Raw genomic sequence first — 13,878 nt, 5'->3', positions numbered from 1 at the left:
TTCAGATTCCACTGAGTTAATTCTGTCCTCCTCATATGAGGGTTTCCCTATCCGCTTTAGATAAATAGTGTCCTTCCATTCCGAGCTAGTTGTTGAGGCCAATCTAGCAAGTGCATCGGCCTTTTTGTTCTCGGCCCGTGGTACGCACTCTATGTTGAAATGAATGAACGCTTTTGCCTATTCTTGGGCCTTGCGAGGTACTTTTTCATTTTTTGATCCCTAACCTCAAATTCTCCTTTCAGCTTCTCTACCACTAGCTGTGAATCACTCGATACCTTGATCTGTGCCACCCCTAGTGCTTCTGCCAAGCGTGGACCTGCTAACAAAGCTTCATACTCCGCATCGTTGTTTGTTGCTGAGAACTCTAATTTTAGTGCGAAAAGAGTTTCGCTGCCATCCGGGGCTGAGAGGTGAATCCGGCTCCCCTTCCAGCCGCATTAGATGACCCATTGACGTGTAGTGCCCATACATCTGACTTAGCAGCTAACTTGGGGAGTCTTTCGGCTGTGAAGTCCACGAGCACCTGGGCCTTGATAGTGGGCCTTAGTTGGTATTGTATGTTGAATTCACTTAATTCGATTGACCACCTCGTCATCCTTCCTGAGCTCTCTGGTCGTTGCAGAATCTGTCTTATTGGCAGGTTTGTTAGCACAATTACCTTGTGGGCCAAAAAGTAGGGCCTCAATTTTCGCGCAGCACAAACGATGGAGAAAGTCACCTTTTTCGCCATATAATAGTTTTTTTCAGCTCCACTAAGCACCTTACTGGTATAGTATATGGGCTAATGCCTTCGGCCTTCTTCCCGTACCAGGACTGCGCTGACGGCATTTTTTGTAGATGTTATATATAAGTAGAGGTCTTCTCCTGTCTTTGCCTTCATTAAAAGGGGTGAGGAACCGAAGTACTGCTTGAGATGTTCGAAGGCTTTGGCCTGTTCCTCCCCCCATTCGAATCCACCTTTCTTCCTTAGTGCTTTGAAGAAAGGTAAGCCTTTGTCTCCCGAGCAGGAGACAAATCTACTGAGGGAGGCTATCCTCCCTATCAAGACTTGTATCTCCTTCTTTGTCCACAGAACCTCCATTTCTAACAGTGCTCTTATTTTGTATAGGTTAGCTTCTGTGCCTCTGTGTGTCACCATAAAGCCAAGGAACTTTCCTGCAGAAACACCGAACACACATTTCGATGGGTTCAGTTTCATTTGGTACCGGCGAAGGAGTTCAAACGTTTCCCTTAGGTCTTTACAGTGCTTCCCTGCCTCCAAGCTTTTTACCAACATATCGTCCACGTACGCCTCCATTGTTTTTCCAAGCTGATCTTTAAAGATTCCGTTAACCAATTTTTGGTATGTGGCTCATGCATTTTTTAGCCCAAAGGGCATTACTCGGCAACAATACAGGCCCCTTTCGATGATAAAAGATGTTTTTTCTTCGTCCGCTCGACTCATAGGGATCTGATTGTATCCTAAGTAGGCATCCATGAAGCTGAAGAGTTCGTGCCCAGAGGTCGAATCTACCAGCTGGTCGATTCGGGGGACAGGAAAGCTGTCCTTTGGGCACGCCTTATTCAGTCCGTGAAGTCTATGCAAGCGCGCCATTTTTCGTTCGGCTTCCTTACAAGAACCGCATTGCTCAGCCACTCTGGGTAGTCTACCTCCCTGACAAAGTTGGATTGCACCAGCTTCGTCACTTCCTCGTTGATTATTTTGATCCGCTCCATTGCGAAACTCATTTTTTTCTATTTCACAGGTCGGTGATTGGGGTCGACCTACAGCCTATGCTCCATGACTACAGGATCAATGTCTGGCATGTCTGCGGCTGACCACATGAACACATCAGCGAATTCGTTCAACAATTCGCTTAGCTCCGCTTTCAAGGTGTCGGGCAGGTGATTTCCGATCTGCACACTTCTCTCTTGGTGGCCCTTTAGGGGTATGTGCATGATGTCCTCCACTGTACTGATCTAAGGATACTCGCCCCTTACTTCTAGGTCCTCCACCGTTAGGGTTTCTTTTACCTCTATCTTTCCTTTCAGAGCCATTACGTAACAGCTCTGTGCAGCTGCTTGATCTCCTTTAACAAACCCTGTCCTGTGTGGTGTATGGAATTTGATTTTGAGGTGGTATGTTGAGGTTACAGCCTGAACCGCATTAAGCAAAGGGCGGCCCAATATGATATTGTACATTGAAGGTCGGTCAACCACAAGGAACTCTGTCAGCGTAGTAACTTGCTGTGGGGTCGTCCCCATTGTCACTAGCAGTGTGATTATACCCAAAGGGTGAACAACATCTCCCTCGAATCCGACCAGAGGAGTTGAGACTGGTTTGAGTCGTTCCTTACCGATTTTCATTCCAACCAGGACCGACCAGAACATGACGTTTGCTGAGCTCCCATTGTCTATCAACACGCGTCTGACTTTGTAATTCGCCACCAACAGGGAGAGCACCAGTGCGTCATCATGTGGCTGTTGTACCCCTTCTTTGTCTCCGTTGTCGAAGGTTATGATGTCGTCTTTTTTGTTTCGTTTGCTACTGGTTTCCCCCTTCTCCATCGAGAGCACCTGTTTAGCATATCTTTTGCGAGCACCCTCACTATCTCCTCCACTAGCGGATCCTCCGAAGATCACCGCAATTTCCCCTATGACCTGCTCTTCTTTCTCTTTTGCACTAGGCCTCCTCTGATTGAGAGGTTCCCTTTATGGATCTTCTTTCTTTATAAACTTTGATAGGTATCCCCTTTTTATTTGGGCTTTGATTTCTTTCTTCAATTGGATGCATTCCTCTGTGTCGTGGCCATGATCCCTATGGAATGCGCAGAACTTGGACATGTTTCGCTTGTAAAGAGGCGTTCGCATGGGTTCAGGCCACAAGACATAGTCCTTCTTTCTGATCTGCATCAGTAATTCAGAGCGCGGTACATTCAGGGGTGTGTGGGTGGAGAACTTGTTGGGTTGTCCTCTTATCTTTGGGCTGGTGTGTAGTGCACTGGTCTCGTATCTTTTTGTGAATGTATAGGATTCTTTTGTCTCCCTGCTACTACTTTTCCTTTTCCGTTCTATGCGACTTCCTCTTGTGTCCATTATCTCCTCCAGGTTGATGTATTTCTGTGCTCGAGCCATCAGCTCCCCCATATCCACCGGCAGTTTTTTCCCTAGAGAGTATAAGAAGCTTCTGGGCTGGAGAGCTGTTGTCAAGGCTACAAAGCCACCCCCATGTCTAGGTTGCGGATTTCTAGGGTTGTCGTGTTGAAGCGGTGCATGAATTTCTTTAGAGTTTCCTGCTATCCTTGCGCCATACTCATAAGATGGCCCATTGTTTTAGCAATTCTCCAGCTACTAAGGAAGTGGCCGGTGAACAGTTGCTCCATCTCTAAGAAGGAACCGATTGATCCGGGTCGTAGAGTTCGGTACCAATCTCTAATAGTACCCTTAAGGGTTGTTGTAAAAGCTCGGCACATGATGGCGTCTAGAGCCCCTTCCAACTGCATCATTATCTTAAAGGTGTCTAGATGATTAATTAGGTCAGTTAGACCCTCATACCTTTCAAAGGTGGGCATCTTGAATCTACTTGGCATTGAATCTACTTGGCAGTGGAGCCTCCATGATTTCTTTGTTGAATGGTGGCTCTGAGGACCTTAGGGACGCTTCCCTGAAGTAGGGTTTGGTTCTGCCCTCTTTCATAATCTTTTCTATGTGATCTATTTTCTTGATCCTTTCTTCGAGCTCTGTGGATCTTTGTTGATTGACATCTGCGCTGTTTACATCCTCTATCTTCTTGTTGAGGTAGATTTTTTCCTTTTTCTCCGCTGGTTTGTCAGCTTTATTGTTTGCACTGGGGCTCTTTTGCCGTTGGTGGAGGACGTGCCCTTCCTGACTCTTTTGCTGTAAGAGTTGGTTGAGCATATCCTTCATTTTCTTTTAGAAAGCGAGGAATTCCTCCCTACTGACACTCGATGGTTCTGCGGGTGTGGAGTGGATGGACCGGGACGATTCTTTTCTCATAGCAGGGATGGAAGTAGAACAGTGTGAGGTCGGCATTGCTTGAATGTCGAAAGTCGAGAGCAAGATATGATCGCCTCTTAAAAGCAGGTTCCCACAGACGGCGCCAATTGTTGCAGGAGAAAATTAGCAGGGTTGCTCCTTCGACTTCCGTTGACCTGAAAAGGGAAGAGAAGAAAGGCTTGGAGGACCCGGAGTGTACTCCGAGGGATCATTCCAATGCTTAAGTAAGAGGAATGCTTTTAGAGAGGCTGAATGCAATAGTAGAATAAGTTGAATAACTTACCTTCGCCTCTTCCTTGCCCCCCTTCTTATAGGAGTTAGGGTTGACCCTCTGGGTGATCTGCCTTTATTGCGCAGAGCTTAAATTGCTCCCGGGTCATAAAGTGTTGGCGCGCATCACTCGATCATTTAAGTCGCTGGCATAGATCTCTCCTCCTCTTTATCGAGTTGGAGTTGATTGCTCTTGTCAGATTGTTTGACTTCCGGGGGAGGCATGGGTCAGGTGTCTTGCTCTTATTGGCTAATTTATTTTGGGCACATCAAATTTTTTTCACTTTTTTTTTTTGGGATTTCGTGTCTTGAATGTTGCATAGGATTTTGTAATTTTTTTTTTAATACCAAATTGACTTTTAAAATGTTTGGATACAATTTTTGTATTTTTTGCCCATATTTGTGTTTTTTATTTTTTATTTTTTATTAATTCCGTGAAAAAAAACTTTTACTTTGTTTTCTATAAATACTTTGATTTTTTTTTTTCAAAAAGATATATTAAAAAGATTAAAAAGAAAAGGAGAATTAATCTGACGATTTGCCGGAAATTGGCAGTACCTCCAGTCTATCAAAACCGCGTGCCGCTCAGCAGTTTTATATAGAGATGATCAGCATCAGGATCTTGATTAACGGCCAACTCGTAAAGCAGCATAAACTCCTTCAATCCATGTCTCACCACTCAATCACTCCCTCTTCTTCCCTCACTCCACTTCACTCCCCTTCGCCAGTTCCTCCATGTCTCTTTACCCTCGAAGAGAAAAGCGTGTGTTGATTTCAATCATCTAACCTAATCTGATCTTCAGTTTGTTCATGGCGTTCGCTCACTGCTTGCTGGCTGTTCCCGTTGAAACTTCCAAGGCTCCTGGACATTCGTCTTCATCAACTCCTTCTTCATCTCCTGCTGCTACTTCTCTATTTTCTTTAAGTTTTTCTACTTCTCTGCGGTTAAAGCCCCGTAAAGTTTCTATTTTTCCCAGCCTTCGCAGCATTGCGTATAAGGGTAATCGCTTTACCATTACTATTTGTTTGTTAAATCTTCGTTTTGATGGTATTTTTGCTGTTTGAATGCTCTGATTCAATTCTAATACTGCTATTAAATCTCTACATTTGATATCTTCTTCTGTTAAATTGTGGAGGAAAAGGTTTATTTTTTGTTTTCTTGCTTTTTTTTGGGGGATGATATAAAGAGATTTTTGGTTGAATCGTTGGTCATAGTTCCTGCTCTATTATTCTCGAAGCTAAGAAATGGAGAAGGCAATAGATTATGTTAATGAAATTCAGAATGAAATTGTGAAGTAAGTGGAAATTTCCATTTCTGACCAACATAAACAGCCTTACATTGCATTTGGAAGCATGGAGCTGAAGGCTTGGTTTTGGAATTGTTTAGATTTGAACAATACTCAATATAAAATTGTATTGAATTTTGTTAGATTTGGCACAACTTCCAATTGTATATTCCGTGCTCCACACACAATGCTAAAATAATCTTAAATCGATCTCAAGTACTTATGCTGCAGCCTGCGGAGTAATTTTCTTGTTCTGTTAGGACCTGCTCGAAAGCTTTGCTAGCCAACGTTCACTTTTTCTCATTTACCCTTGCATCACATTTTTATTTTATTTTATTTCAAATAAGAGATATATCTTCACAGTTACTACATCTAAAGAGTGCTGTTTATTAAAAATGGAAATATCATCTTGATGGATCAACTGGTTACTCTGGTTTGTTTATTTGATTATCTATTATCCAATGAAAAAGAACATGTGTTGGCTTTTGTGGATTATGCAATGGGGTCTTTGCCAGCAAGCGTATAATGACTGAGCTGGCATTTGTTGAACTTCCGGTAATACCAGCACTTAAGTCACCAATTATATATGGTGAAAGTTGGGAAAACCGTTCTCAAAAAGTGTCTTCATCTTTAATACAGTCATTTCTCTAACCATGATGTCTAATCTTGAAATAGAGTTGCAGTTTTAGATGCAGTCTTCGGGAAATATTCACCTGACTTTTGTCATTAGGTTTATATTGATGCACTTTTCTCTGAATTTGCTGCAAAACAAAAAGTCAAAAACTAACCGGTGGGTAACTATATGTTCATTAGGCTGCCTGTATTTTTGTTATATCCTGATGCAAATATTTGTTGAAAAAAAATTTCAGCTGTAGAGTGATTCATTTACTGGATTTATTTTTTAATTTTTTCATGTTGGGTTTAATTTGGATCTCAAATCACAAAACTGTGTATTTTGACAATATTGTCTTTTCTGATTTATGATTATGATTAGTGACTAGATGTTTTTGCTCCAATTATTCTCAGCCAATGCTAAGCCACAAGAATCTGAAGTCAGTTCAGCTGCAGAGGCCTTTACTCATTTCAAGCATCTGCTTCTACCTATTACTGATCGGAATCCTTATCTTTCTGAAGGTACAAGACAGGTAAGGTTTATGTGGGCCACAAAGTTCCCCCCTCTGTATTCCATTTGCATCTATTTCTTTAATTTCATGAAAACATCAAACATGTATGATACTTGTATTAGTATGCTTTGTTAGTGATTTCTTTTTTTAATTCCCATGAGAGCCATTTGATCAAGTATTTCGATAGTTTATTAGTGTGATTCAAATTTTTGATGTAGTTATTAATACATGATAAGTGTAATTTTACAATCATGTGTCAGGGGTTGTGTCTATAATCTTTTGGGCTTTATGAGTTTAATTTTAACCTTGGAACTATATATATATATATATATAGTGCACGTGTTTAATTTTAGCCTTAAAAAATAAGTGTTTAATTTCAATATCATTGGGGTTTATGGTGTTAGAATTGCATAACAGTGTTGGGATGCGCTTGAGCCATTTTGTTGCACTTAAAAGCATCTCAATGGTGGCGAAGCTCCCAAACAGTTCAATATTAAGTGGTCTCAGTGTGTTATAGTACTCCTTGATGCCTCTTAGTAGGCTCTCACTGAATTATATATTGGAGTGCCTCTAATTTAGTGAGAGCCTTAATAAGAGGCTTGTTTCAACATGATTGAATTTTAACCCTTGAAATGATTGAAATTTACCCCAAATATCCTGCATGGCCCCACACAGAAAACATCCAAGAACACATGGCACCAACTTCCTGAGAAAGTTGAATAGCAACAAGTAGCTGCAATGGGCACCAAGTGCCTAAGATCTCTCACCCCCTTTTCTTCTTCTTCTTCTTCTTCAGCTGTACTTATTTGAACAACACAAAATAGAGAAGAGGTTCTTGAGAGAGAAATATTACCTTGGAAGCCATTGCTGATGCTGCTATGTTGTTGTTGTCAACTCCGTGGCTGCCAAATTCAACCTCACGTTCCAATCCCACTTCTCTATACTTTTGTTCTCCTGCAAATCTAAGAGGGTGATTGGCAATGTTAAGTTTATATTCATCATCATAGATTGGAATCTTTTAATTGAGATTGATCGGAACGTTTGTGATTATAGAATTGGAAAACCATGCATGCATTTAGAAGTAATTGTATAAGGTTGTCCAAGTTTTTTATTTCATGGTTATCAAAGTTTTTTATTTAGTGGAATTTCTCATCTACCCTACTTTGGTCATTTTTTTTTGTATTTTTTCTTGGTTTCCAATTAGTGAATTATTCTTTGTTTCCAATCACTCATTGACACAACCAACTGAGTTAATCAAATGAAGGAAGTGCATCAAATAACCAGAACATATTAAGACTTGAGTAAGTTCATGTTCATCTAATTTGAACATTTTCTATGTAATGCAAATTTTTTTAAAAAATAACATGGATGGGAAGATATTATTTATACTAAATTTAGAAAATTCACTTAGGTCAAGGGAATAGACCGAATCAGTATAGAAGGGAGAGGGCTAATAAGTTAGTATAAGAAACTAAAATTAGATTAGCAGCTTGGAATATTGAGACTCTTATGGGCAAAAACATGAAAATAGTGGAAGTAATGTTTAGAAGGAAAATTAAATTAATCTGCTTTTAAGAGATGAAATAAGTAAGAGAGAAAGCTAGAGAAATTAAAATGCCGGATTTAAACTTTGGTATATTGGAAACAAGAAACATAAAAGTGGGGTGGGAATTATTGTAGACAAAGGCCTAAAAGATAATGTAGTAGATGTTAAAAGAATAGAGGATAGGATCATTAAAATCAAGATAGCTCTAGGCCTAGAAATAGTGGACGTCATTAGTGTGGATACTCCCCAAATAGGCTTAGTAGAAAGTCTTAAAAGACAATTTTGGGAAGAGATGGATAGTATTTTGCAAGGGATACCAATGTCTGAAAAGACATCCATGGAAGTTGATTTGAATGAACATACTGGAAAGGGTAAATATAGGCTATGAGAGGGTATATGGTGGTCGTGGAAATGGAGATAAAAGTGAGGCTAGTGATATAATCTTAGATTTATATTGAATACTTGCTTTATAAAAAGTGAAGAACACTTAATAACTTTCAAAAGTGGGCATAATAAAAGCCAAATTGATTTCTTCTAAGTAGGAACGAGGATTGCCTATCTTGTAAGAATTGTAAAGTTATCCCAAATGAAAGTTTGACCACACAACATAGAGTCTTGGTATTAGATATACATATTAAAAATGGAAGAAAAAGAGTAGCATAAATCTACACAAAAGGGTTAAATGGTGGAGTTTGAAGGGAGATAATATAATAAAATTCAAAGATAAAATGATTAAAGTGTGATTGGACTGTAGGGGATAAGGTAGATCCAAATATTGTTTAGAATAAAATGACTAATTTTATTGTAAGGATAGTAAAAGAGGTTTTAGATGAGTCCAAAGGAAGATACTTAGGTAGTAATGAAAGTTGGTGGTGGGATTAAGATGTCCAAAAAATTGTTAAGACAAAAAGAATTTGGTATAAAATATGACAAAATTGTGAAAATATAGAAAATTTTGAAAAATATAAAGAGGCGAGAAAAATGCAAAAAAGAACTATTAGTGAAGCTAAAAATATAGAGCTTATGATACTTTATATACTAAACTGGATACAAAAGAAGGATAAAAAGACATTTATAAATTTGTTAGAGTTGGAGAAAGAAAATGCAACGGTTTAGGTGATGTAAAATGTATAAATGACGAGAATGATAATGTTTTAACTAGAGAAGAAGACGTAAAAGAGAGGTGACGAAGATACTTTGATAAGTTGTTTAATGGAACCCAAATGAAATATTGAACTTGGAAGTGAAAAATGAGGAGAAAACTAAAAATAGGAGATTTATTTGCAAAATTAGAGTTCTTGAAGTTAAGATGACATTAAAAAAATGAAAAGCGGGAAATCAATAGGACCAAATAAAATTCCAATTGATGTTTGGAAATGTTTAGGGAATAAAGGAAATATTTGGTTAAATAATCTATTCGACATTATTATAAAAACAAAAAATTGCCATAAGAATGGAGGAAAAGTATCTTAATACTTTTATACAAAAGCGAGAGCCATATTCAAAACTATAATAACTATCGTGGAATTAAGATTGTGAGCCATGTGATGAAAGTATGAGAAAGGATAATTGGACATATAATAAGACAAGAAACGAGAATTTTAAAAAATCAATTGAGATTTATGCTTGGAAGATCAACAATAGAAGCTATTTATCTCTTTAGAAGCTTAATGGAAAAGTTTGGAGGAAAAAAAGGGACTTACATATGGTTTTGATTGACCTAAAGAAAGTTTATGATAGAGTACCTAGGGAAGTTCTTTGATGCGTCTTAGAAAAGAAGGCAGTTTGTAGTAAACATACTGAGGTTGTTAAGGATATTTACGATAGAGTCATGAGTAACATTAGGACCGTAGAAGGGGAATTTATAGATTTTCCAATCACAATAGATGTACATTAAGGTTCTGTTTTAAGTCCTTACCTTTTTACTTTAGTGATTGATAAACTTATTAGGAATATTCAAAATGAGATCCCTTGGTGTATGTTGTTTGAAAATAATATTGTGTTGATTGATATAGTAGGAGTGGAGAGGAATCTAAGTTTGAACTTTGGAGAGCCACGTGAGAATCTAAATGGTTTAGGATAAGTAGGAATAATATAGAATATATGAAATGTAATTTTAGTAATGTAAGAAGTAGTAGTGGAGAGAAGATTAAACTTGCTAATCAAGAAATTAATAGCACTAATAGATTTAGATATCTTGAATTTGTTATGCAAGCGGAAGGGGAAATTGAAGAAGACATAGTACATAGAATTAAAACAGGTTGAGTAAAATAAAGGAGTGCGTCAAGTGTGTTGTGTGATCGTAAAATACCCTTAAAATTTAAAGGAAAGTTTTATAAGACGGCTATAAGGCCAACAATGCTTTATGATTCAAAATGTTGAGCAAGTAAGAAACAACATGTACAAAATGTAAAAGTTGTCGAAATGCGAATGTTAAGGTGGATGAGTGGCATAACATTAAAGGAGAGAGTAAAAAATGAGCATATATGCAATAATTTAGGCATAGCACCAATCAAAGACAAGACAAGGGAGGGGCAGTTTATATGGTTTGGGCATTTGAAAGCAAGCCTAATAGAGCACTTATGAGGAGGAGTGAGTTAGTTATTGTTTCTGGCATGAAAATGGGTAATAGTAGACCAAAAATAACTTAGAATGAGATAGTGTGGAAGATTTAGTAGCTCTTAATCTAATGGAGGAAAACACTCTCGATAAGTTGAATTGGCGGAAAATGATTCATGTAGCCGACCCCACTTAGTGGGACTAAAGGGTTGTTGTTGTTGTACAAAAAAAGTGTTGATTTTCTTACTTAGTTATTATTTGTACCAGAGGGTAAAAATAGGAAAGACTTTCAGAGGCATAAGCATCTTATCTAACAACTGCATACAATTCAATGCTTAGTGATTCAAGTTGTGTTCAGAACGAGTTTACCGAGTTCAAAAATTGATTAAGTGCTGTGAGTCTTAACACTTTTTCTTCAACAGGCCCCTTATAATGAAATCTGTCCTAGAAAAATATATTTATAACTCTTGCACATTGTGAGAGTACAGTTTGTAGCCTGGAAATATCTATGAGTTGAATATCAGGTCCTTGTACTAGGTGGAATGTCTAACTTTTTGTATGAGTGTCCTTTACCCTGAAGTACTATGCTGGAGTGAAGGTTCCTGGATTAAATAGATAAAATTCCCAACTTTTTTTCTGGGTCCCTGCTGAGCTTGGATCACTCAACTATCATCTTACATTTCCAACAGGCTACAGCAGCTACTGCTGCTCTGGCAAAGAAGTATGAGGCTGACATCACAGTTGTTGGTATGTCTCCTGATCGAAGTTCATACCATTTTTGAATTCCTCCCTAGGAAACTAAGCAGTAGCAGGATTTTTTTTTTCTCTTTTTGTTACAGACCCTTTTTAGTGCAAGATTTCAGGGAATATAGAACTTCATGTTCTTTGCAGTTATTGATGAGAAGCAGAAAGAGTCTTTACCAGAGCATGACATGCAACTCTCTAGCATCCGCTGGCATCTGTCTGAAGGTTGGTGTATGCTTTCTTTATTTCTTGTGAGCTAGGTTTTATTTTATTTTTCATTCTAGTTAAAGGAGAAAGGAGCACTTGAGGCATGAGGGACTATTAGGCCTGAGGCTTTATCTGCACACATTGTAGGGTTTGCACACATATGCTGATTTGCACTTTAATCACAATGTAGAAAGTAGAATAGCAGATTAGGATTTTACAGTTTTATATTTCCTGACGTATTGTGAGTGAAACAACTAACATAAATTTTTGGTAGTTTTAAACCGATTCAATAGTGTAACAACATCAAGGAATTTAGAAGGCAATCGATGAGAGCAGTTATTCAAATCCATCCAACCTACACAAGTACTGAATTGGATCCAAAAATATAATATGCAATGTAGGTTTCACAAGAGGCATGTGATATATATAACACCTGATGGTTTCTGCATCCTCCTGTGGGCATTTTGAATACTGCTTCATGTTTAAAGTCCATTTTTCTTTAAATGGTAGCCAATTAGCTAGATTCTGTGCAATATAACATTTCACCATGTGTTATGCTTAGTAGCTGATAACAACAACAACAACAAAAAAACCAAGCCTTAGTCCCACTAAGTGGGATTGGCTATATAAATCATTTTCCGTCAATTTATGCGATCATGAACCATTTCTTTTGATAGATTCAAATATATTAAATCCTTACTATCTCCTCCCAAGTTATTTTAGGTCTATCTCTACCCCTCCTACTACCTCCCACAGTAACTAAGTCACTTTTTCTCACAGGTGCACTATCTGGTCTATATTGCAAGCGTCCATACCATCTGAGTCGTCCCTCCCTTATCTCATCTTCTATAGGAGTTATACCTAACTTATCACGAATGTGTTTATTCCTTAATTTATCTTTCAATGTTATACCACTCATCAATTTAAGCATTCTCATCTCGACAACTTTTACTTTTTGGATATTATGTTTTTTCGTCGCCCAACATTCCGATTCATATAACATAACTGGTCTTAGTAGCAGATGATATTATAATATAAAGGGTAAGTAGGTTTAGCACGTGTAATTTGCTGAATAGTAATGTCAATGCAGTCTCCCTCCCCTCCCAGGACCAGCATCCTTGACATAATGTTATGCTCTTGAAAAAATGGCAGGTGGGTTTGAGGAATTCAGATTATTAGAGCGGCTTGGGGAAGGGAATAAGCCGACAGCCATCATTGGTGAGGTTGCGGATGACCTGAACTTGGATCTAGTAGTTATAAGCATGGAAGCTATCCATTCCAAGCACGTGGATGCAAACCTGCTGGCCGAGTTCATTCCTTGCCCTGTTTTACTCCTGCCGTTGTAAAGGTGTTAAAACTAGTCCTCTGAAAACCCAGCTGGTGTTTGAAGTTTTATTATTGATGCCAGGTTTCTTTTGGTGGCTAATACTGTAATGGATTTTGCTTGTTCCTGTTTAGGCTTCATTGCCATTGATCTTTTATGCTGGAACTGGTAGGCTAGGTTTTCAGTGTTCCTAATTATGTAGGAACAGTTCTTATGAAACTTGCGATCATGTGTTCATCAAAGATATAATTTACGTTTCTGCTTATGATTCGTCATTTCTTCTATTTGATCCATTTCTTATACTCCACTTTTAGTAATGTTTTTATGTTTATTTTTTATCTTTTCATGTAATCTTATGCTAAAAATGTTTGTTTTTTTATGTTTTTTTATTTATTTATTTTAATCCGGAGATGTGCACAGATTCTATATTAATGGAAAATATGATCTAGTTGTTAAGCCGGATGGATCCAAGGTTGTCTTCTGTTGAGACCAGACTTCATATTATACTAAGAGGGATTGAGAGACGAGCTTATTCATACAATTTGTATGTTTTCTTGTGAAAAAAAGGTCTCAAAAGTAGAGAGACAAATTTATCAAAAATTGTTATCAAGGAAATTGAAAGAAAAAGAGCAAATGAAAAACAAAAATTTAATTTTACACACTATTAATATTAAATTTTTAAAATTTTTAATTGCATTAAAATGATATTTAATTTTTAATAAATAGTATTTAATATAGAGAAAAAATGTAATGTAAAAATAATTAAATTTTAATAATTTCTTTTGCCAAACCAAAATCCTTAATTCAAGTGAATCCTAAGGG

At 37.8% G+C, this 13,878-nt stretch overlaps 1 protein-coding gene across 1 annotated transcript; it reads left to right on the top strand.

The window, feature by feature from the left end:
• Nucleotides 1-4,822: 4,822 nt before the first annotated feature.
• On the top strand, nt 4,823-13,331 carry LOC131159630 (uncharacterized). The gene is made up of 5 exons (XM_058114676.1): nt 4,823-5,266; nt 6,579-6,697; nt 11,471-11,528; nt 11,673-11,750; nt 12,885-13,331. The coding sequence occupies exons 1-5, from the start codon at nt 5,077-5,079 to the stop codon at nt 13,076-13,078; spliced, it is 639 nt and encodes a 212-aa protein (XP_057970659.1). The 5' UTR covers nt 4,823-5,076; the 3' UTR covers nt 13,079-13,331.
• The last annotated feature ends 547 nt before the right edge of the window (nt 13,332-13,878 follow it).

The sequence above is a fragment of the Malania oleifera genome, chromosome 1, assembly GCF_029873635.1.
Source record: "Malania oleifera isolate guangnan ecotype guangnan chromosome 1, ASM2987363v1, whole genome shotgun sequence".
Taxonomy (NCBI): domain Eukaryota; kingdom Viridiplantae; phylum Streptophyta; class Magnoliopsida; order Santalales; family Ximeniaceae; genus Malania; species Malania oleifera.
This window is presented reverse-complemented; position numbering and strand designations above follow the sequence as displayed.

Coding starts and splice junctions, on each gene's coding strand:
- LOC131159630 (XM_058114676.1), top strand. CDS start 5,077: ATGGCGTTCGCTCACTGCTTGCTGGCTGTTCCCGTTGAAACTTCCAAG. Junction 5,267..6,578: donor TCGCAGCATTGCGTATAAGG/GTAATCGCTTTA, acceptor AATTATTCTCAG/CCAATGCTAAGCCACAAGAA. Junction 11,529..11,672: donor GGCTGACATCACAGTTGTTG/GTATGTCTCCTG, acceptor TGTTCTTTGCAG/TTATTGATGAGAAGCAGAAA.